At 50.7% G+C, this 20,144-nt stretch overlaps 3 protein-coding genes across 7 annotated transcripts; 2 read left to right on the top strand and 1 right to left on the bottom strand.

The window, feature by feature from the left end:
* Window positions 1-814: 814 nt before the first annotated feature.
* Window positions 815-5,600, bottom strand: rmi1 (RMI1, RecQ mediated genome instability 1, homolog (S. cerevisiae)). Of its 2 annotated transcripts, none has more exons than XM_064297079.1 (2): window positions 4,677-5,600; window positions 815-3,449 (listed from the first exon to the last, which is right to left on the bottom strand). In XM_064297079.1, the coding sequence occupies exon 2, from the start codon at window positions 3,397-3,399 to the stop codon at window positions 1,438-1,440; it is 1,962 nt and encodes a 653-aa protein (XP_064153149.1). In that variant the 5' UTR covers window positions 3,400-3,449; window positions 4,677-5,600; the 3' UTR covers window positions 815-1,437. The 2 variants fall into 2 exon arrangements, with proteins under 2 accessions (XP_064153149.1, XP_064153148.1); XM_064297078.1 differs by lacking the exon at window positions 4,677-5,600 and adding an exon at window positions 3,855-4,015.
* hnrnpk (heterogeneous nuclear ribonucleoprotein K) lies at window positions 4,277-14,601 on the top strand. Its single transcript, XM_064297080.1, has 17 exons — window positions 4,277-4,412; window positions 6,031-6,098; window positions 6,179-6,289; window positions 6,785-6,882; window positions 6,976-7,032; window positions 8,370-8,413; window positions 9,305-9,377; window positions 9,574-9,687; window positions 10,034-10,162; window positions 10,305-10,615; window positions 10,976-11,029; window positions 11,449-11,491; window positions 11,886-11,901; window positions 12,197-12,229; window positions 12,334-12,401; window positions 12,606-12,775; window positions 13,710-14,601. Exons 3-17 carry the CDS (start codon window positions 6,229-6,231, stop codon window positions 13,738-13,740), a joined length of 1,302 nt encoding a protein of 433 aa, XP_064153150.1. The 5' UTR covers window positions 4,277-4,412; window positions 6,031-6,098; window positions 6,179-6,228; the 3' UTR covers window positions 13,741-14,601.
* Window positions 12,636-19,190, top strand: qng1 (Q-nucleotide N-glycosylase 1). Of its 4 annotated transcripts, XR_010323835.1 has the most exons (6): window positions 14,740-15,765; window positions 16,668-17,034; window positions 17,607-17,863; window positions 18,122-18,317; window positions 18,472-18,798; window positions 18,832-19,190. XR_010323835.1 is itself a non-coding variant. In XM_064297088.1 (5 exons), exons 2-5 carry the CDS (start codon window positions 16,698-16,700, stop codon window positions 18,699-18,701), a joined length of 1,020 nt encoding a protein of 339 aa, XP_064153158.1. In that variant the 5' UTR covers window positions 12,636-12,775; window positions 16,668-16,697; the 3' UTR covers window positions 18,702-19,190. The 4 variants fall into 4 exon arrangements, 3 of the variants coding, with proteins under 3 accessions (XP_064153158.1, XP_064153156.1, XP_064153157.1); XM_064297088.1 differs by lacking the exon at window positions 14,740-15,765 and adding an exon at window positions 12,636-12,775 and having other exon boundaries at window positions 18,472-19,190; XM_064297086.1 differs by having other exon boundaries at window positions 18,472-19,190.
* Window positions 19,191-20,144: the final 954 nt, after the last annotated feature.

Below are 20,144 nucleotides of genomic sequence, written 5' to 3'. Positions count from 1 at the left end.
ACAGCGAGCACAGTACAGATACACATTGTTGTGTCTGATAGCGAGCGCAGTACAGACAGATACACACTGTTGTGTCTGATAGCGAGCGCAGTACAGACAGATACACTGTTGTGTCTGATAGCGAGCGCAGCACAGACAGGCTCACAGGATACAGTAGGGGTGTGATAGAGGCAGCTCCTCCTCTGGGCTCTGTCCATCTGTGGACATAATTTCGCAGAAGTATGAGCGCTCACAGCCCCCCATTAGCCTGGCTTAAGCACCCACCCACTAATTAACAAATAACACATCAATGAAATGCAACGCAGGGCACTAATTAAGACGCTGAACTTGATTAAGGAGTAATGGACTGTGACAAAGAAATCTCATTGGCCGGCACGTCAGTGCGTGGTAATGAGGGGGACTACGATGCGTGGAGAGAGAGAATATTCTGGAAAGCTCGCCCACAGGAGAGCACTGCCAGCAGCCCCACTTCAGCCTGTTCACTCCCAGCATCCCTTAAAAGGGTCAGTTCTGATGCCCCAAATCCCTCACAAGGGTCAGTTCTGATGCCCCAAATCCCTCACAAGGGTCAGTTCTGATGCCCCAAATCCCTTACAGTAGACAGACTTACGGTACATTAACACCCAGTGTGGTTTTTCAAAAAAACTGAATCCCACAATGCTCTCCAGCTAACCGTTCTGGACATTATTGAAATGGAGAAAATACGGCATCAGTGTTGGTCTCTTCCTGTAAGGCCAAACAAAGGCACTGATTGCTTATAGGCAATGCAGTTCCAAGCACTTAACACCTACAACATAGCAGCAGCAGCTCAGAATCAAAATAATCAATTACTTTCTTTTATTGTGACATGTGGCACCTTCAAAAGCATCATTTGTTTATCATCAGTTTATTCTCAGGTGCGTACATGTTTAGCTTTATAAAACAGGTGGTACATGGCACTGTAAAAACAGAATGTATGGTTCAGTATGTCGGTGACATCTGGGTCAGAACTGGGTCAGGATCAGCGCTGGGTCTGGGTCAGGATCAGCGCTGGGTCTGGGTCAGGATCAGCGCTGGGTCTGGGTTAGTGCTGGGTCTGGGTTAGCGCTAGGTTTGGGTTAGCGCTGAGTCTGGGTTAGCGCTCGGTCTAAGTTAGCGCTGGGTCTGGGTTAGCGCTCGGTCTAAGTTAGCGCTGGGTCTGGGTTAGCGCTGGGTCTAAGTTAGCGCTGGGTCTAAGTTAGCGCTGGGTCTGGGTCAGCGCTCGGTCCGGGTCAGCGCTGGGTCTAAGTTAGCGCTGGGTCTGGGTTAGCGCTCGGTCTAAGTTAGCGCTCAGTCTAAGTTAGCGCTGGGTCTAAGTTAGCGCTGGGTCTGGGTCAGAGCTGGGTCTAAGTTAGCGCTGGGTCTGGGTCAGAGCTGGGTCTAAGTTAGCGCTGGGTCTGGGTTAGCGCTCGGTCTGGGTCAGCGCTGGTTCCGGCCGCGCACGCGGTTCTCCAGCTCCCTGCAGGTGTCGGCGGTGACCGGGTCGGCGCTCAGGACGGTGCCGGTCCCGGCGGCGGGGTCGTACTGCAGGGTCATCAGGCAGCACATGTCCACCAGCGCGCCCTGGCAGCGCTGCAGGCCCCGCTGCACCTGGTGCTGCCGCTCCGGATCCTTCCGCAGCGCGCGCGACTCCGCCACCGAGAACCCAATCAGGCCGGCCAGCACGCCGTCCGACAGCCGCACGTCCAGGTAGCCCGTGCCGTCCGACACGGTGGCGCCAACCTGCCAGGCCCCGGAGCTGCTCCGCAGGCTGCCCTGCAGGGTGATGATGAAGGCCTTCACCCGCGCCCGCCTGGCCCCGCCCCTCGCCAGCACGCACAGGTAGGTGAACGGCGGAGTGATGGAGTCCGTCGCCGCGGTGAGCGCGCCAGCCCCGCCCTCCAAGGCCCCCTGGGGAGACGACGCCTCCCCTGCTCCGCCCTGCCCCACGGGCCCAGCACCTGCCCTGCTCTTGGGTTTCACTGCACACACCCTGTCAGCTCCTGGGTCTCTGTCCCCACCACCAACACACACACTGCCCAACACAGGCACCACCCCAGACCTACCCTCCCCTGCTCTAGGCTCCTTCTCCATTGACCCATGCCCCACTCCCCTTGTTCTAGGCTCCACCTCCACTGGCCCATGCCCCACCCCCCTTGTTCTAGGCTCCACCTCTGCTGGTCCATGCCCCACCCCCCTTGTTCTTGGCACCACCTCCACTGGCTCAGGCCCTACCCTCCTCTTCCTAGACTCCTCTGGCCCATGCCCCACCCCCCTTGTTCTAGACTCCTCTGGCACATGCCCCACCCCACTTGTTCTAGGCTCTACCTCCACTGGCTCAGGCCCTACCCTCCTCTTTCTAGACTCCTCTGGCCCATGCCCCACCCCACTTGTTCTAGGCTCTACCTCCACTGGTCTATGCCCCACCCCCCTTGTTCTGGACTCCTCTGGCACATGCCCCACCCCACTTGTTCTAGGCTCCACCTCCACTAGCTCAGGCTCCGCCTCCCGGGCGGGGCTGTATTCCTCCTGGAAGATGACACTGTCCAGCTCGTCCAGTGGAAGGTCGTCAAAGTCTTCATCAAAATCAGCGGGGGCGACAGAGCGCTGGGGGGCGGGGCTGGGGTGCGGCCGCTCGTTCCTGCTGCCATACCCGCTGTCCGCCACCGCCTCCAGGCTGGCCAGCAGCTCCTCGTCCGACACGCCCACGTCCCTGGGGCCTGGCTCTGCCCCCCGGGCCTGGACCGCTTGCTGGTCTTCCTCGGGGAGCCCCAGGACCCTGGCGAGCACCCTGGTCTGGGACAGGATGTTCCGGAGCTCCTCCACCTCCCCTCCCAGCACCCGCACGTTGGCCGGCGTCAGCAGGAGCACGCCCAAGCGGCACTCCAGCGCCCCCTGCAGGAGCAGCTTGGTGCCGGGCGGGAGGTCCGCGCTCAGGGCTGGCACAGGCCGGTACTCCAGGGCCTCCAGGTCCTGCACACCGTCCGTCAGCTGCAGCATCAGCACGCGCGTGGGCGTGGCCTCCCAGGGCCGCTGCGTGGCCTGCGTCGCCGCCGACACCCGCTCGTTGGCGCAGTCCGTCCCCCGGCGCTGCTGCAGCTGGGAGTAGGCCGGGCGGCTCACGTCCAGCGCCGAGTCCATCTGCACGCAGAAGCTGCCGCTCAGCTCCGCCTTCGGGGCCCGTCCCAGCGGGGGCAGCGAGGGGTGCGCCAGGTCCCGCAGGTCCGTGAGGAGCCACTGCTCCAGGGCCTGCCGGTTGACCTGGGCCTGGGAAACGGGCGCTCCCCCAGCCCCCTGCAGCACCCAGGCCACACAGGCCTCCACCCAGACAGAGGGCACCTGCACGTGCCAAGTGGAGCGCAGCCAGTCCTCAGCCCTCTGCGCCAAGCCTGACTCACCCATCCTCACAGCCACACCGCTGCTGTCACCAGGCTGGTCCTACTCAACCATCTCTGGGGATAAGACAACGGCACAGTTTAGCCTGCTAGCAAACAACCAACCACACACTTAAGTTAGTCATTTGCCTTCATATTTTGAATTTGATGGTGGTCATGATTAGCCTGGCTCTGTCCATTCTCTCCTTTTCTCCGGTCAACAGGCTTAGCTATTATGTGGGAAGTGGCTGCCATATCAGAACAGCTAAATCTTGCACTTGTCCTCTGAAATTAATTGTAAATAGATATTAAAACCTAAAAAATGATGCCTAATGATGAATCATTTCTATTGGCCTAAACGTAATGTTGTTAGCTAAACATGAAATAATGGTTAGGCTGCAGCATGGCAACTAGCAGCACAGAAAACCATCTGACTACAGACTAAAACCAACAGTTTGCCAGTTTACTAGCTACAATACTTACAAATGTTGAAATCCTGTTCCACAAAAGCAAACCAGAGATTAATCCATTCAACATAACAGACTGGCGATTAATTATTTTATCCAGCTCGCATCCACACACACTCAACCATCAGTGCCAAAGCGCCAAAATCTGAACAAAACAACGCGAGAAAAAACGCGACACTAAGGGGCGTGGCCACGATTGTACATTTTTGTGCGTGAGAAAGGGAAGCTCGTGTATTTGGCGGTTTATAATATTTTTGTTCCTGAACTTCATACATATTCACTGTGATATACGCACGATGTAAATGGTAGCCGGACAGAGATTAAATCCTGTTCATATGCAAGTTGCTAATTTATCTCACACAGAACAAACTCGCTAGCTAAGGGCGAATTAAACTGGTAGTCGCACAACTTTAAGTGAAAGGACTATCCAATCATTGAAGTGATTTTATGTCCCAAAGTCAGTCGCCACCAATCAGAGAACGGGAAAAGTCATAAGGGCGGTTCTTCCACAGCCCGAGACATCTTCTGCTAGCGTTTGTCTCGCACTGGGGAGACGATAGGACGAGGTCTACAGGTAGGTTGTAAGTGGTCAAGTGTTCTTAAATGGATTGCTGAATTTCCAAATTTCAGAATAATGTAGTGAAGCGACGGTAGGAACCAAAATTCCGCGATAAATGTAACGTTATATTATTAATTAATAGCTACGTAACACCAACCACATTATCCATGTTGCTTCAACCAATGCATTTTACACTGTTGGTGTTAGCAACATTGTGCTTGCAGGCTACTTGCCCAGACAAAAAACAGTGTATCGTTAATTGAAATAAATTCCACTCACCGGCAATTGTTCGCGATGGCCATAAATTGGGAAAGCAATTTATCCATTTTAATTGCCCGACTAAAAATCTTGGCGAAAACTATTATAGTTCTGAACGTAATAATGGCTAATTCCAAGAACTGAATACCCCAATTGACGATTAACTAGTCAACCGTGCTGGGCAACGATGACTGGCGTTAGGCCTTCCTGTTTATCACTGATCAGTATGCTTTACTTTCACTTTTATAAGAACGTTGTCTCAGCTCGCCAATGGCTGCAATTCTGATCCCACAGACAAGTTAAGATTGTAGCTAACCTTTTACCTTTAATACAAGTGTAGCTAAATGGCAGACTAGAACCCCCCCGCTTTTTGTTTGACGGTGTTGGGCCTAGCTAGCCGTGGACGTGTTGTGCTAGCACACGGTGTTCAAACCATCACGCGTGCTTTCATATCGTTAAAATAGTGTGTGATTGATATACGAAGCGGGCCATTAATTCACGTGGATAAATTCCACCCCGTTGCGTTGTTAACGTAGGTACAGACTAAACGTGCGGTAATGTTGACTTTAAAATGGACGTCGGTCATCCTAAACTAGCTAACATGTAGTCCGCCATCATGCTAGCTAAGTTTCAGTCTATATTTGCTCTCTGTGGAACCAGCAGCCATTTCATGATAAAATGCGGCACAGAAACGCCGTCAAACTCATTAGTGTGGCTTTGGTGCTATTCTATGAGTAGCGATTATTCACGCGTTAGCTACCCAGTAAACGCAATACTTCCGGTCTTCGTTGTTCCTTGGTGTACTGGTGTTAGCTAGCGGACTACAATGGTAGATCGCGGTAGATATGCATTCGGTTGGCTTGATATTTAGCTTGGGAATTATCGTTAGCTAGTGTTGATATAGCTGGTGATCAGCGTGTAGAAAATGCCCAACTAAACTCTCGTGTTTAACGTCATTAACACTGTTTGTTCCTCTGAACGCTGGCTTGGATAGTGTAAGCATTTTCCACCGGCGTAGACTATGGACGCGGTGCCGATTTTTAGTTTCAGTATTTCGTCTCGCGGCTAACCATTAATGTTTCCGGGATTCTTTTTATTATGATGGATGTGCTTATTGTGCCGGTTTATTTAATGACTTCACTTTCGCGGCAGGCAGTCTGCAGTATTTGTCCACAGATTCGAAATAAGTCCGTTACTAAATGAGTACTGCCTATACCGATCCTCATACTGGCGACCACATAAGAACCTGTAAGAATCAAGCTAAATTTGGACTAATGTGGTGGTGTTTTTTGTCACAATGCTAGTTCGGTGCATGGCCGATCCAAACCCATGTTCGCGGAAACTGAAGGCGCGTTGCTGTTTTCTTTTGTCACAGGTTCCAGGAGCTCAAGAGGCTTCTGTAGTTCCGCCCACGACACGCCCCTTGGAGCCGCTTAAATAGAGGTGAGTTCTGGGGGTCTGATTCAGTTCTCCCGAGGTTGGGAATTAGGGCTGGGGTCTCACTTGGTGATGTTTCCCTGCAGCAGTGTGCTGGAGAGAGGAACAGCGCTTCTTTTCACCACCTTACAGGACAATGGAGACTGAAATTGAGCAGCAGGAAGAGGAAACAACTTTCAGCAGCACAGAAACCAACGGTAACCGTCCTTCCTAACAGCTAGTGGAGCCCTGGCTGCATAAGAGGGGTGCCCTTCGCCTTTGATAATTACGTGATGCTGTGCTTTTAAAATGTTTTTTGGTGATTTAAGTGTTCTGTTTTAATACCCCGGAAGTGTTTGTGTGTATGCTGCACACCAGGTGTGTATGGTCGGGTCTAAATTCTCTTATTCATCGGGTTAAGCTAAATGTATATTGCATATGATGCAAGGGGCAGTGGTTGCCTTGGCAGCCACACAAGCCCAGCTCTGGTGTGTTTGTAGAGCAGACACTTTGTCAGAAAGCTAGTACTGGATTAGTTCCCTCCCAGATCTATACTGGGTTCAGCTTAAGGAAATTGACCTACAGCCTCCCTGTTGATGGTGATTCTCTGTAATGAGGTCCATATGATGTGTGACAGCAGGTTCCTTATTTGGTGCTGAATTGAGCGGCAAGGCTGTTTCAGGGTGTTTGACTGTGTCCCCCCCCCCCCCCAGGTAAGCGTCCAGCTGAGGATATGGATGATGAGCAGGACTTTAAGAGGTCCCGAAACGCAGAGGACATGCAGGAACTGAGGATCCTGCTGCAGAGCAAGGTGAGCCCTAACCCTGCCCCGCCCACCCCTCTCACCCACCCCCCAGTCTGCGCTCCTATTGGTTAACCGGTGCTTGTGCTCCCCTCTCCACAGAATGCGGGGGCTGTGATTGGGAAAGGAGGGAAGAACATCAAAGCGCTGCGCTCTGACGTGAGTACAGTCTCCGCGGCAACTCAGCCTCGGGGCGCTTGGGCACGTCCGACCCTAGCCCCGCCAGCGAGCCGCTGACGATGCGCAGAACTGCGTGTGCCGAGAGGCGAGCCCGTCAGAACCACGCCCCTGTTAGAAAGATCAGTCCTCCTCCAAAAATAATCTCAGAAATCCTGCGAGTGAGACGTCCGTCAGGGTCGTAAACGCAGCGCACCAGCTGTCCGCTGAGCGGTCGGACTGTCTGTCTGCTCTTTTCTCCGAGAGGAGCTTGAAATTGCTTCGATTTAATTGGGGTTTAATTTTGCTGGCCGTGTGCACACCCTTCCTCTCTGGGGTTAGCAAGCTGTTTTCGTGAAACTGTGTGAGCCAATCTGTGGTAAATTTATACGTTGAAATTGATTTTATCGTAAAATCGATAGCGTTCGGTTGGAAATAATAAAATTTAACAGGCTAGCCCTGCTACACTGTTTAGCTCCTGCTGGCTGCATCTGTAATACTGTGCTGTGGAAATGTGTTTATTAGGAAAATGTGCTGAAACCGGTGTATTACAGGAATAATGAAAGGCATTTTATAATACCCTGCTGACAGTCTGCAGCTATGATAAGTGTATGTCTACATACATTCATTTAGCAGCAGAGAAGAGTAACTTTGCTAGCAGTGTTAAATGTCTGTTCTGTGTGAATTTTGCTCCAATTCATTATAAATCGACGACACTGTTGGAGCAGAGTGCAGTGTCCTCCAGTCAGTCTGCTCAAAGCCATTGTGTGTCAGTTGTGTAGTTTGCAGTAGGGTTCGGGGCAGTGGGCAGAAGGTGTGGTCCGTGTGCGCAGTGCGTAGGCTGGCTGTAGAGGTGCAGGCGGCCCTCTTTTTGGGGGTGTCTGTAGTATCTCTGTTCCCGCCTGTCAGTGTCACGCCTTTTAAAAGCCTGTTTGGCTGCACCAGCCCAGTGTGAGAGGGGGGTTTAACCAGGTCCTCCAATCTAAAGGCCGTCCCGCTAGTTCCCATGGGGTGCAACAGTGCTCCTGGACCCTGCGAGGCCCCGCCCCCCCGTCCCGTCAGAGCTGTGCGTTTAAACAGTGCGGTAACGGTGCCGAATTTAGCCTGTATTAAAATGTATTCCTCTCCCCCCCCCTTCTCCCTCTCCTTTTATTTTTTTTATTTTTGGCCCCTCCTCCTTTGGCCTTGCTCTGGATCGCCACGCCCCTCCTGCGTTGCCCACCTCGATGCCCAACATCCACCCCTGATCGCCCACCTGACCCCCCCGGGTGGCCACGCCCATAAACGTGCCCCTCCCCAAAACGGGCACCTATCTGGTTGCCCCGCGCCCACCCCTGCAGTACAGTGCCAGTGTGTCAGTCCCAGACAGCAGTGGCCCAGAGCGGTATGTCCCATCGGTTACTCCCACACTGCCTGATTTAGATCAGAATCCATGTCTCTATGATCTGCCTTTGATTGAATTTTCAGTTGTTTTTTCCACAGTGACGTTTTCCCTCCCTGTTCCACAGCCGTCTTCTCTTCTGTTGTGTACTTCTGTCGCTCCCCACATTTTTACGCCTCTAATTTGGGCCTCTTGTGTGTCAGATCCTCCCTCATTCACTGTGGAAGGAGAGCAGCATCAGGTGCTGCTGCTTCACCCCCCTCCCCTCCCATCCCCCCCCCCCCCCGAACATCACCTGTCCTCCATGGTGTGAGCAGGGGATCAGTCTCGCTCGCCTCCCTCATTCATCAGTGTCTGTTTCTTTGCTCCCCCCCTTCCTCTGGTGTCTCTGTGAGCCCTCTGGCTGGTCTCTCTACCCCCCCGCCCCCCGCCCCCCTTCCATATGCTGCTAATGCCAAGCCCCTCCGCCATTCTCTCTTGCCGCCCCCCCAGCTCCCCTTGCAACAAGGTGTTACCAGTGTCGCCATGGTGATAGCGGGCGTTTTATTTTTTTTGTTTTGTTTTTTTTTTTGTGGCGGGTGAGGGACTGGCCCCCATTGAGAGACCACTACCTGAGCCCTCCCCTCCGCTCCGCCCCCGTCCCTCCATATTAGGCCTCTTCTGAAGCCAGTGCATGCCCCTAACATGGACACCCGCCCCCTGCCTATGTGGGAGCCTTAAGTGTGTTTCAGTTCTCTCCAACACGTACTGTACATTTGCTCATGTTTTTTTTGTTCTTTAGTACTGTGTGTCTGTCGGTGGGTGTGCGTGTGTTTTAGTCTAAAACACGTTTGTGATCCTTCCTCTCTATTTTACTCTGTTGTCTTTTCCTTTTTCTGGGGAAATGACCTGAAGTATCCTGAGCGTCAGCGCTGACATCGACACCATCGGCGAGATCCTGCTCAAGATCATCCCAACGCTAGAGGAGGTGAGCAGGGGGGCGGGGCTCTGACAAAGGGGCGGGGTTTGTGTATGCTTCTAACTAGAATGTGTGTGGATGTTACAGTACCAGCTCTATAGCGGGATTTCGTATGTGTCCCAATACTAGCATTATATTGAGATTGTGTGTGTGTGTATGTGTTTCACAGTACCAGCACTATAACTGGTTTGTGTTTGTGTTACAGTACCAGCACTATAGTGGACTGGACTTTGACTGCGAGCTGCGCATTCTCATACACCAGAGTCTGGCTGGTAGCATCATTGGTGTGAAAGGAGCCAAAATCAAGGAGTTGAGAGAGGTGAGCTTTAAATGGGGCTGAGAGAGAGAGAGAGGGGTGAGCTTTAAATGGGGCTGAGAGAGAGAGAAAGGTGAGCTTTAGAGCTTTCAAATTACTGCTTGTCAGCTGCTGATAGCTCTCTGAGGTGCAAAACGAGGCAAAAATCATTGAAATCCAACAATCACCCTGGAATCGGGGAGAATTTCAAACTGGCCCTCAAGGTACTTCCTGGAGTGATTGTCATCGTTTGTGCGTCTCCTAGCCAGCCGGTGACTAAGTGTGAGCTGAAAGGTGAATTGTGGGACGTGTGGTGGTGGGGGGGTTGCGGTTTGGGTGCTTAACAGACCCCTCCGCTTCCGTCCTCCAGAACACCCAGACCAGCATCAAGCTGTTCCAGGAGTGCTGTCCCCACTCCACGGACCGCGTGGTCCTGGTCGGGGGCAAGCCCGAGCGTGTGGTCGAGTGCATTAAAGTCATGCTGGAGCTGATCGCTGAGGTGAGTCCCCTCCGCTGTCACTCAAACCCAGGAGCGGCCCATAGGCCACTCCCCCCCCCGAGCGGGTGCATTAATCTGTTTTTATCAGCACTGATGATAGGGAGGGGCTGAGTCACCATTCCCCATGTCCCCTCCCCCCCAGGCCCCAATTAAAGGACGCGCCCAATCCTACGATCCCAACTTCTACGACGAGACGTACGACTACGGCGGCTTCACCATGATGTACGAGGAGCGCGGGCGGCGGCCCATGGGCTTCCCCATGCGCGGGCGCGGCGGGTTCGAGCGCATGCCCCCGGGGGGCCGGGCGGGGCGCCCCATGCCCCCCTCCCGTCGCGACTACGAGGACCTGAGCCCTCGCCGCGGACCCCCGCCTCCCCCGCCAGGACGGGGGGCCCGGGGGGGCAGCCGAGCCCGAAACCTGCCCCTGCCCCCTCCCCCGCCCTCTAGAGGAGGGTAAGAGAATACCGCTCCAGCCACAGGACTTAGAAGAAAGAGTTTTAAAATGTCCCCAGTTTTAAAATAACCCCAGTCATTTGTCAAACAGCTTTAACACACATCTTACCTGTTAGACTGTAACTGCCTGCTCTCTTTTGTGTTAGACTGGTTGTGTAACTGCTTGTGTGTGTGTGTGTGTGTGTTAGACTGGCTGTGTAACTGTCTGTGCATCTGGAGTCATTTTTAGCTCTGTCCTGTTCCATGCCCTGTACATATTTCCCCATGCCTGAGCAGTAGAGCTTGGTTGTAGATGAGTCACTGGAGCTGAGTGTGTGACGCTCACATGGTCCTGTGTGTGCCCCATTCTCAAACATGCAGAGATGACCAGTATTCCTACGAGACGTATCATGGCAGCGGCGACGACAGACCGAGGTAAGTCTCAGACGGGCCCCGCAGCGAAGGCTGATCTGGGAACAGTTTTAGTGTTCCCTCTTAAGTGTGTGGAGATGGAGTAAAGTGATGCTGGCTGACCTGGGTACGGCCCTTTGGTTGTGTGAGCCGTGCTGATATAGTGCTGCCTGCCATCGCCACTGCCTCTCCTGTCCGTATCTAATCTGACTCGCGTCCTTCATCCCCACATTCACAGCGCGCTGCTGTCTACTTTAAAACTCCCGGTGTGTACGCACAAGTGTGCTTAGGCTTGTTGCACTTGTTTGGAGATGTGGTGTTGGTGACTATAAACTGGTAGGATTATGAACACTCTCTCTCTCTCTCTGACTCCCTGTCTTGCCCTCTCTCTCTCTCTCTCTCTCTGCCCCCTTTCCTTTCTTTTGCTCTGCATCTGTCTCTAGCTCCGACCGCAGAGGGAGGCCTGGTGATCGTTACGACAGCATGGTGAGTCTGTAGTGAAGAAGAATCAGAATCAGAATCCCAGGACACTGGGAATTCTGGGAAGTGTAGTGAAGGCTGCAAAGTGGTGGTACTTGGGTGTACAGAGGGGAGGGGGTGGTGAGGGCAGCTGGGTTTTTTTTTTTTTTTCGTGCAGATTTGGAAAGAAAATTGGCAGTTCCCTCTGAGCCGCGTGCCGTTGCTAGGCAACAGGTTTTTGAATAGGTTGTCGTCTTGGTGACCACCGAGATGAAAGCAGCGAATAAGAGGGAGCCTTTGTTTACAAAATGTCAGCACTCTTAAAGATGTAAGTGTTGCACAGTTGAAATGCTTCTCTAACCTTCCTTCTCTGTCTCTCTCTCTCTCTCGCTTGCCCCCCCCCCCCCCATGGACCGTACAGGGTGGAGGAGGGTATGGTGAGTAAAGGGTCCTCATGGGTTTTGTGGGGAAGGATCTGTGTGTATATTTGTCTGTGTGAATGTATACACGCATATGTGTGTGTGTACATTCATGAGTACTCTTAATCTCAAGAGCCATATATTCTACTGTTTTGAAAACAAGTGACATTCAATGAAATTAAAAATAGTACTTCAAGTATTTTCACTGAAATTTTTTTTTGTTATCAAATACACTTATGTCATGAAAATAAAATCTTTGGAGGCTGTGCATGTTGATTCTGCTTTAAATTAAATAAAATTTTTTATTTTGCAGACAGCAGCTCATCCTGGGAGCCGTATCAGTCAGGTGAGTCCCCCCCCCTCCCCCCCCCCCTCTGTTCTGCGTGCTGATTCTGAATCGTCCTGGAAATGCAGGTAAATCAGAACCCTCTCCTCCCACACTCTCTGCAGGGGGGCGCGGTTCCTACGGCGATATGGGGGGACCCGTCATCACCACACAAGTGACCATCCCCAAAGATGTGAGTCTGCTGCACATGCTCAGTGGGGGTGGGGGTGGGGGGCAGAAGCAGGGTGGCTGGTTGCCCTGGTGATGACCACGTGTGCTCGTGTGTGTGCGCGTGTGTGTGCGCGCGGGATGTGTGTGCTTGTGCGCGCGTGTGTGTGTGTGTCTGTGTGTGTTTGTGCTTGTGCGCGCGTGTGTCTGTGTGTGTTCCTCCCTGCAGTTGGCCGGGTCGATCATCGGGAAAGGCGGTCAGCGCATCAAACAGATCCGTCACGAGTCTGGAGCGTCGATCAAGATCGACGAGCCGCTGGAGGGGTCTGAGGATCGCATCATCACCATCACGGGCACTCAGGACCAGATACAGAACGCTCAGTACCTATTACAGAATAGGCAAGTCCTGGACTCTCTGTACGAGTGACCATACCTGCCCCAAAACACCTGTACCTGTACCTCCTCTGCCTGTACCTTTCTTCTCCTGTTCCTCCTCCTCCTTCTGCCCCCACCCCCTACCCCCCTACACACCTGCACCTCCTCCCTCACTAATTCTGTTTGTTCTGTGCACCTCTACCCTTCTTGCTAATGTCCACTGGCTGCTTCTTCCTGCTCTGCTGATGGGGAAGCTGCTTTTTTCTCTGGTGAAAATGCTGTTTTTTTTATAAAAAGTAAAGGTTTTGAGTGATGGGTAGCTTGGTACAGGATCGGGGGCCTGCTGGCCTGCTTCTGTGTGGAAGACTAGTGATTTTGTTGTTTTTATTTGGATGAATTGACAACAAATCACAGTCTGCCCCACGGCACAGGCCTCTCTGCATCTGCAGCATTTCACTCTACTAACCCCCTGTACCCCAGTAACTGACCCTCTGTACCCCAATAACTAACCCCCTGTACCCCAATAACTGACCCCCTCCACCCCAGTAACGAACTCCCTACACCCCAACGAACCCATGTACCCCAATAACTGATCCATACGCCCCGGTAACTGTCCCTCTGACCCTCAATAACTACTCCCCTGTACCCCAATAACTAAACCCCTGTACCCAACAACCCCCTTAACTCAGTGTCACCCCCGGTACCCCATTCAGTAGCCTTGCTTTATCCCCAATGACAAATCCCTTTACCCAAATGGCTCCCGTACCCCCAGTAGTTTACTCCTCTGTACCTTTTTAACACCCTTGTACCCGAACAGTGTGAGCTGTCCGCTATTTTCTCTCCTCTAATTTCAGCTCTAATACATGTACCCTCTCTCTCTATATCTCTCTCTCTCTCCTCTCTCTCTCTGGTTGAGTACCCTCCTTTATTATTTTTCTTTTGCTGTTTTATATTTCAGTGTGAAGCAGTACTCTGGTCGTTTCTTCTAAAGGAGGGGAGCGAAGGGATGCAACCCTGCTCCGTTCTCAGAACATTCCTCTGCTTTAGCGTACACTTCCCTCCCCCCCCCTCCATGCGCTGCACCACCTTTCACTCACACACCTATAGCTCCGCCTCCGTTTCCACTCCCCCCAGTGGAGCCCCGCCCCTTTTTCCTTTGAGGTTTTTTCCTTTTTTTTTTTTTCTTTTTTGTTTTGCATGGGCCCTTCCCAGTGCCCGTAGGTTAGACTAAATCCCCTGCGTTTGTGTACCTGTGTTTGTATGTTTTCTTTTTTGTTGTTTGTTTTTTTTGGGCCGCCACGTATCCAAAATCCATTCAGCACAACATGCAGAATGTAATCTTGCTTTAAAAGAAACGTTTTATCGTTTTTAAAATACAAAAAAAAAGAGAAATTAGGTAACTTTTTTTTTTTTTCCTTTTTGGTTGCCATTTTTTTCAGTTTGCTAAAATGCCTGGGGCTGTATAAATGTAAATATACAGTTGGGATCGATCGTTTCTAAGGATTTTATAGAATTTGAATCTCCGAAATTTTCCTTTCTCAGCTCTGTGGGTTATATTCTTAAATGTACTGATTGGACCAAGAAAAGGGGGGAAGGGTGGGGTTGCACCCGAGCCCACGTCGTGTGATTAGACTTCAGGCCCGTTTTTAAACTTCTGTGTGGATGGGGTCCGAACGTGTGATGTTTTTTTTTTCTTTTTTTTTCTCCTCTGTACTGCTGTGTCCGTGTGCGTGACTGGGGACTGAAGCCTGTTTGTAGTGGTGTCGGCTGCGTGCGCGCGGCGCTCTGACTCCGGTCCCGCAGTCCTATTCGCTGAAAGTCTTGAGTAATAAAGTCCATGCCACATTTTACCCCTCGCCTCGCCTCTTCCATGCTCCTGTAACGGCCGCCCTTCTCGATCGTTGACACGGCGCGGAGTGCGCTGCCGACGTTTGCTCAGAGAATGTTTTCAGGGAATAGTTTAGATGCCAGGTAAGTTAACAGGTTAAATGATTGATTAAGTGGCAGGTAAAGGTGTGAATTCCCGGTTGCTGTTTAACAAACTGAAATGCAAGTGTAAGCACATGACCTGCTGTTTAGTAGTATGTACTCAGTAAATCCTTATCAGTGCTCTTTAAAGCATTTCATGTGTTCAGTGAGCCGCAGGGAGGTCGTTTTACAGTAGGAACCGGGCGTATAACTGGTTCAGTTCCCAGTTGGGTCATTTCTGTTGTGCCCTTGAGTAAGGTTCTCCACCTCGTTTTCTTCAGAAATAATTTCCAGCTGTGTAAATGAGCTGCGTGCAAGTGTCTAATCTGTGTGACCCACTCTGGGTAAGAGTGCTAAATGAAGTATGGATGGTGTATGAGGATAAATGGCTGGTTTCTGTGCTGGGGTTTTTTCAAACCTGAAATGAAATGTAATGAATGGAAAATGATCCCTAATGTAAAGTGGGGTTTTAAGAACAGCCAGTCTTTTGTTAGGGTGGCCTGACCCTGGGTTTGGGTGATCCATACAGTGGGAATGAGGACAGATTGTTCCTGTTCTGATACTGGCTGAAGGCTCCCTCTCCACGCCCCTTCCCAAAAAAAAAAAATCCCACCTTTTACAAATTAAGATGGTAGTATTTAAGGATTTGGGTTAGGATGTTTTCATCGTTTAATGCTTGTTTTGTAGGGCTGAACATGGATGCAATATGTATTCTGAATTTGTATTTGGATCTTGGGTAACATTTGATGTTCACTAGTGTTTTAGTGATGTTGTGTCTACTGGCTGGTCTGGCAATGTTAGCCTAATGTGGCACTATAGTTCATATTAATCAAGTGAATACACGTATGTTCTTCAGTGTACAAGGCTCTGGAAAAGTGCGTGTGGTAAATCAATGTGGTGTACTTGGCATTAGTGGGCGGACCCAAAGCCCGTAACCACGTATAAAAAAATGGCGCGAAATAAGTGACTGACTGACCCGTGACGTAGGCCACAGAAGAGGACCGGATATAAAGGAGGCTGCCATTTCCTTTCGTTGTTAGCATTAGGTAAGTTTGGAAACCATTCTAGTATTGTTCCTGATACATGTGATATAAAGTATACGCCAAAATGAATTCTCGAAAATCGCGCCCGATTATGCAAGTATTATGAACACTTGCCGCATCGGGTTAAAACTATAATATTGTTGCAGTTTTGCTAGTTTCCAAAAAGCCAGGACGCTACATTTGGCAAAACAAACTGGTCAAAGCACCATGCGAAACGATAGAAACGCACGATAAGTTTTCATTGGCGGTTTTTGACACGATACATGTTCAATTTTGGGCAACTTATAAGGACTTCGCGTACGAACTGTCCCTTTAAGCAGACTGCAAAAACAATGATTAAACTTGAGCAGTAAATATTTAGTCATCTGTTAAATATGCGTTAATAAGAAAATTCTGTTTATCTGCAGTTCCTACACCTTACCAAAGCAAATTCGAGCCAGAATTTCCCAATGTTGCTACTCAGCAGTGTCACGTGCCATTTGCGTAAATGCAAAACGCCCCTTTTGACACGCGTTAAGATGTCACTGAAGTACGAATGCAAGTTTACTTTGCTTACCAAGAGCCAAAATACAAATCCTGAATACATACAGAATTTGTTTTGGTTCCTGGTTAGAATGCATTAAATCATTTTTGAGGTCTACCTCTGTGCCTCTGACCTAATGTGCACTCGCTCTAGTTGTAATGCCTGCTAAATGGCTGAATTAGGCAATGTAAATGATTAGCAGATTTTGCAGCGCACACAATTGCCCATCGTAAATGCAAGGCTATTTGTGGGCCTAGAGAACATAGTCCACGTGAAAACTGAGGTGCAGTGACCGCGTGTTTTTCCTGCGACAGCTTTCATTTCAGTGAGGCGAACGTACTTAAGTAACGTGGGACACGGACGCTGTTTTTCTCTTCCGTAGAGCGGCGGCGGACCGCGACTCTGCCGGGAAATGGAGGAGCCGCTGCCCCCGCGCGAGTCGGGCCGCTGGGTGGCCGAGCGCAGCCGCGATGTGTTCGTGGAGGAGGAGGGCGTGCGTCGGGCGGCGGAGATGCTGTACGCCCTGCGGGACAGCGAGGTGTTCACGCCGCAGGGCTGGAAGAAGATGAACCCGCTGGCCCCCGCCTTTGACTCTGACCTCCACATCAACTGGGTCTTTGTGGTCGACACCATGAACTTCTCCTTCTGGCCCGACCGCGATGACCGGCAGTGCACGGTCACCTGCCGCGGCGCCACCTACAGCGGCTACATGGCGCTCTGCGCCGCCGTTACCAGGGCGATGGACGAGGGTGAGGCACTTGAACGACTGCTCTGCACGATTACACATGCGGTACCACGGTGACCTCATTTCCTGTGAAGGTGGCAGTATGCACTCTACGTCAACTGGATCTGTTCGAATCCATCGCACTTGCCTACTATTGAGTGTACAAGTTGTATACGTATAGAACTTCTATTCTCAATTGTGTGCTGATTCGGACACGGCCAATGAGTGTGACCCCCGCTGATGTCACCTTGGTAACGGAGGGAATGATGCCATGTTGGTTAGCCGTGTTTCTGTTAGCCCTGTGCTAGCTGCGCAGTGTGCTACACCCCCGCTGATCACCTGTAAGGCGTGTGGGCTACACCCACCTGTCTGCTCAGGTGAAGGGCTGTGCTGTTCAGGCCTGTTTCTGCGTCCATTAGACTGAATGGCATGACATCCATTTTATGCGGTAGCTCGGGAAACGCATTGCCACGGAAACCTTGCGTTTCACAAGAAACCTGTGAGTTGGAGTGAGCGCAGAGAGCAGAGCTGAATATGTGGTTATCGTGAGCGATGTGTGTGACCGTGGTCTCTCCCCTCCCCCGCCCCCCCCCCCAGGCGTGCCCATCACGGACGCCGCGTACATGGCGAGCGTGAGCTTGGAGGACCTGGGGAGGGTCCTGCGCTCGGACACGGCCACGCCCATGCCCATGCTGGCGGAGCGCCATCGCGCGCTGAACGAGGGCGGGGCCGTCCTGCTGCGATACGGCGGCTCCCTGCGCCGCTTCCTCAGCCACGGCGACGGCGACGCCCGGCGACTCATCCGCCACATCGTGGACAACCTGCCGTCGTACCGCGACGAGGCCGAGTACGAGGTGAGGTCATCGCCCCGCCCCTTTCTGCCTCACCGCTGAGCCCTGCTCCACTGTGCCACCCTCAGGCCAGAACTGAGGCTCACAGTCCACTGAGCACCACTGTGCTGCTGTTAGTGTCACACCGCCATCTGCTGGTCAGACTCAGAAACACAGTCTCGCCTGCTGTCTACAGCCTTCCCTGTGGGTTATCCTTAGATTGTGATGATTCTTTTGTTCTAATGTGTTGTTCTGTTACTGGCTCCTGCCTTTCTGTCTCAGGGTAAGAAGATTGCCTTTTTTAAGAGAGCCCAGATCCTGTTGGCTGATTTCTGGGGGATCATGGAGGCGAGAGGAGAAGGAAGCATCCCCAACCTGGACTACCTGACCATGTTTGCGGATTACAGGGTACCCCAGGCCCTGGTCTACCTGGGGGCGCTGCGATACTCAGACTCACTCATGAATACACTGAAAGAAGGTGTGTACATATTGACGTGTGTGTATGTGTGTGCATGCATGTGTGTGGGTGTATGTGTGTGTGTAAATCTCTTTTCTGCGTGTGTGTGTGTACTGTGCGTGCGTGCGTTTGTGTGTTCGTGTGTGTGTGACTCCCATCTCTCTCCTTCTGTTAGGAGTGCTTCTCCCCTCAGGAGATCGCAGGGAGGTGGAGATCCGCGGCTGCTCCATCTGGTGTGTGGAGCGGATGAAGGCGGAGCTGTGCAAGCTGGTGGAGCAGAGAGACGGACGGCCCTGTCACATTAACTCCGCCCTCATCGACTTCTACCTGTGGCCTTACGCCAAGGAGCACAGCCAGGAGATGTCTCATATACCCATACATCACACACGCTGCATATATTACTGACACACACCTATACCTATGCACCACACACACTGCATGTATTAATGACACACCTATATCTATACACCACACGCACATTGCATCTATTACTGACACACCACTATACACCACACACACACACACACACACACACCTGCACCTATACACCACACACGCTATATCTATTACTGACCCACACATGCAGACGAATGTCTGGTGCTCCAGCTTTACTTTTAATAAAATCAAACATGTTAAATATGTAAAGAATGGGTACATTTTGTTAATTAACAGTGTTCAAATTAATGTCTGTTATATCAGATGCACCAGGCTACAGAGACAATTTGATGACATCCATAACTTGCAAACACAGTGGTTGCTAATATATTGCATCATGCTGCAGATTTAGGGCCTGACTCAAGAAATAATTAAGAATTTTAATTCATGAAAATTGAGGTACAGCAAGCCTTAATTATGTAATGGTGGAGCTGAATAAATATTAAATAATTTATGACAGTGATGTGTTGATTATTTGTTTCTCGGGACAGTAATACCCATTTAAAATTTACTGAACCAAGTTGGAAGATTTGTTATTACTGCAGTATGTTGGTCCATTTAGTCACTGATAAGGTTGATAATGGGTTTAAAAAATATATAACCTCTGGTTTAACAACTGATTGACAGTTTTACTTGAGTAGGATGGGATTCAGTGTATCAGTTGTAACTATCACAAAGATATTAAATGGCCAAACTGTGTTTAATGGTATGGCAGATATGCCATCTGCCAAATCGCAGGTTCGTGTGAGTATTTATTCCCAATATACTGTATACCGGTTAGTGGGCATATTTGTTCGCGGCGGCTGTAAACCAGGCTTCATACGACGTGATCCCTCTGGGTTCTTGTACCGCTCAGTAGGTGGCGCTGTCGCTTTTCCACTCCATAAACAGCCGTCTTGTGGACGCGCTCTTGTTGACTAATCTGTTGAAAACGTTCGGTTGTTGCTAGGGAACCACGAGAAACAAAAAACTCAAGTAAAAGCAAAGAAAGAAGGCGATGGTGACAGCTAGCTGTTAAATAAATGTTTACAGTTCCAGCTGTAGTGTTCTAGTGCTCATTTAACTCCCTGGACCAATTAACTATGATTATGTTGCAGTATTCGACATTTTTACGATTTTAATGGAAACAACAATCTTTCTCGTCCACGCTACAGTTCGCTAGCCACGAGCTCATATGAGAAGTTCATGGAATAACTAGAAAGTTGATGGAATAACTCGACCTCGTGAAATATTCTTAACTTTATGGTAAGTTTAGCTGCTAAACCAAATTACCAGTTACGTTTTAAAGTCATTAACTTTATCTGGTGTGAGCATTGTTTTAAGTGAACAAAACTTTGTTTTCTATAGTTATATACAAGCAAAAGTTAGCTAGTCTAACGGTTAGTTAGAATATAACTATTAGCTTATGTTAGT

Source organism: Anguilla rostrata, chromosome 10 (assembly GCF_018555375.3).
Source record: "Anguilla rostrata isolate EN2019 chromosome 10, ASM1855537v3, whole genome shotgun sequence".
Classification (NCBI taxonomy): domain Eukaryota; kingdom Metazoa; phylum Chordata; class Actinopteri; order Anguilliformes; family Anguillidae; genus Anguilla; species Anguilla rostrata.
Note: the sequence above shows the minus strand (reverse complement) of the source record. Positions and strands in the feature narration are given on the sequence as shown.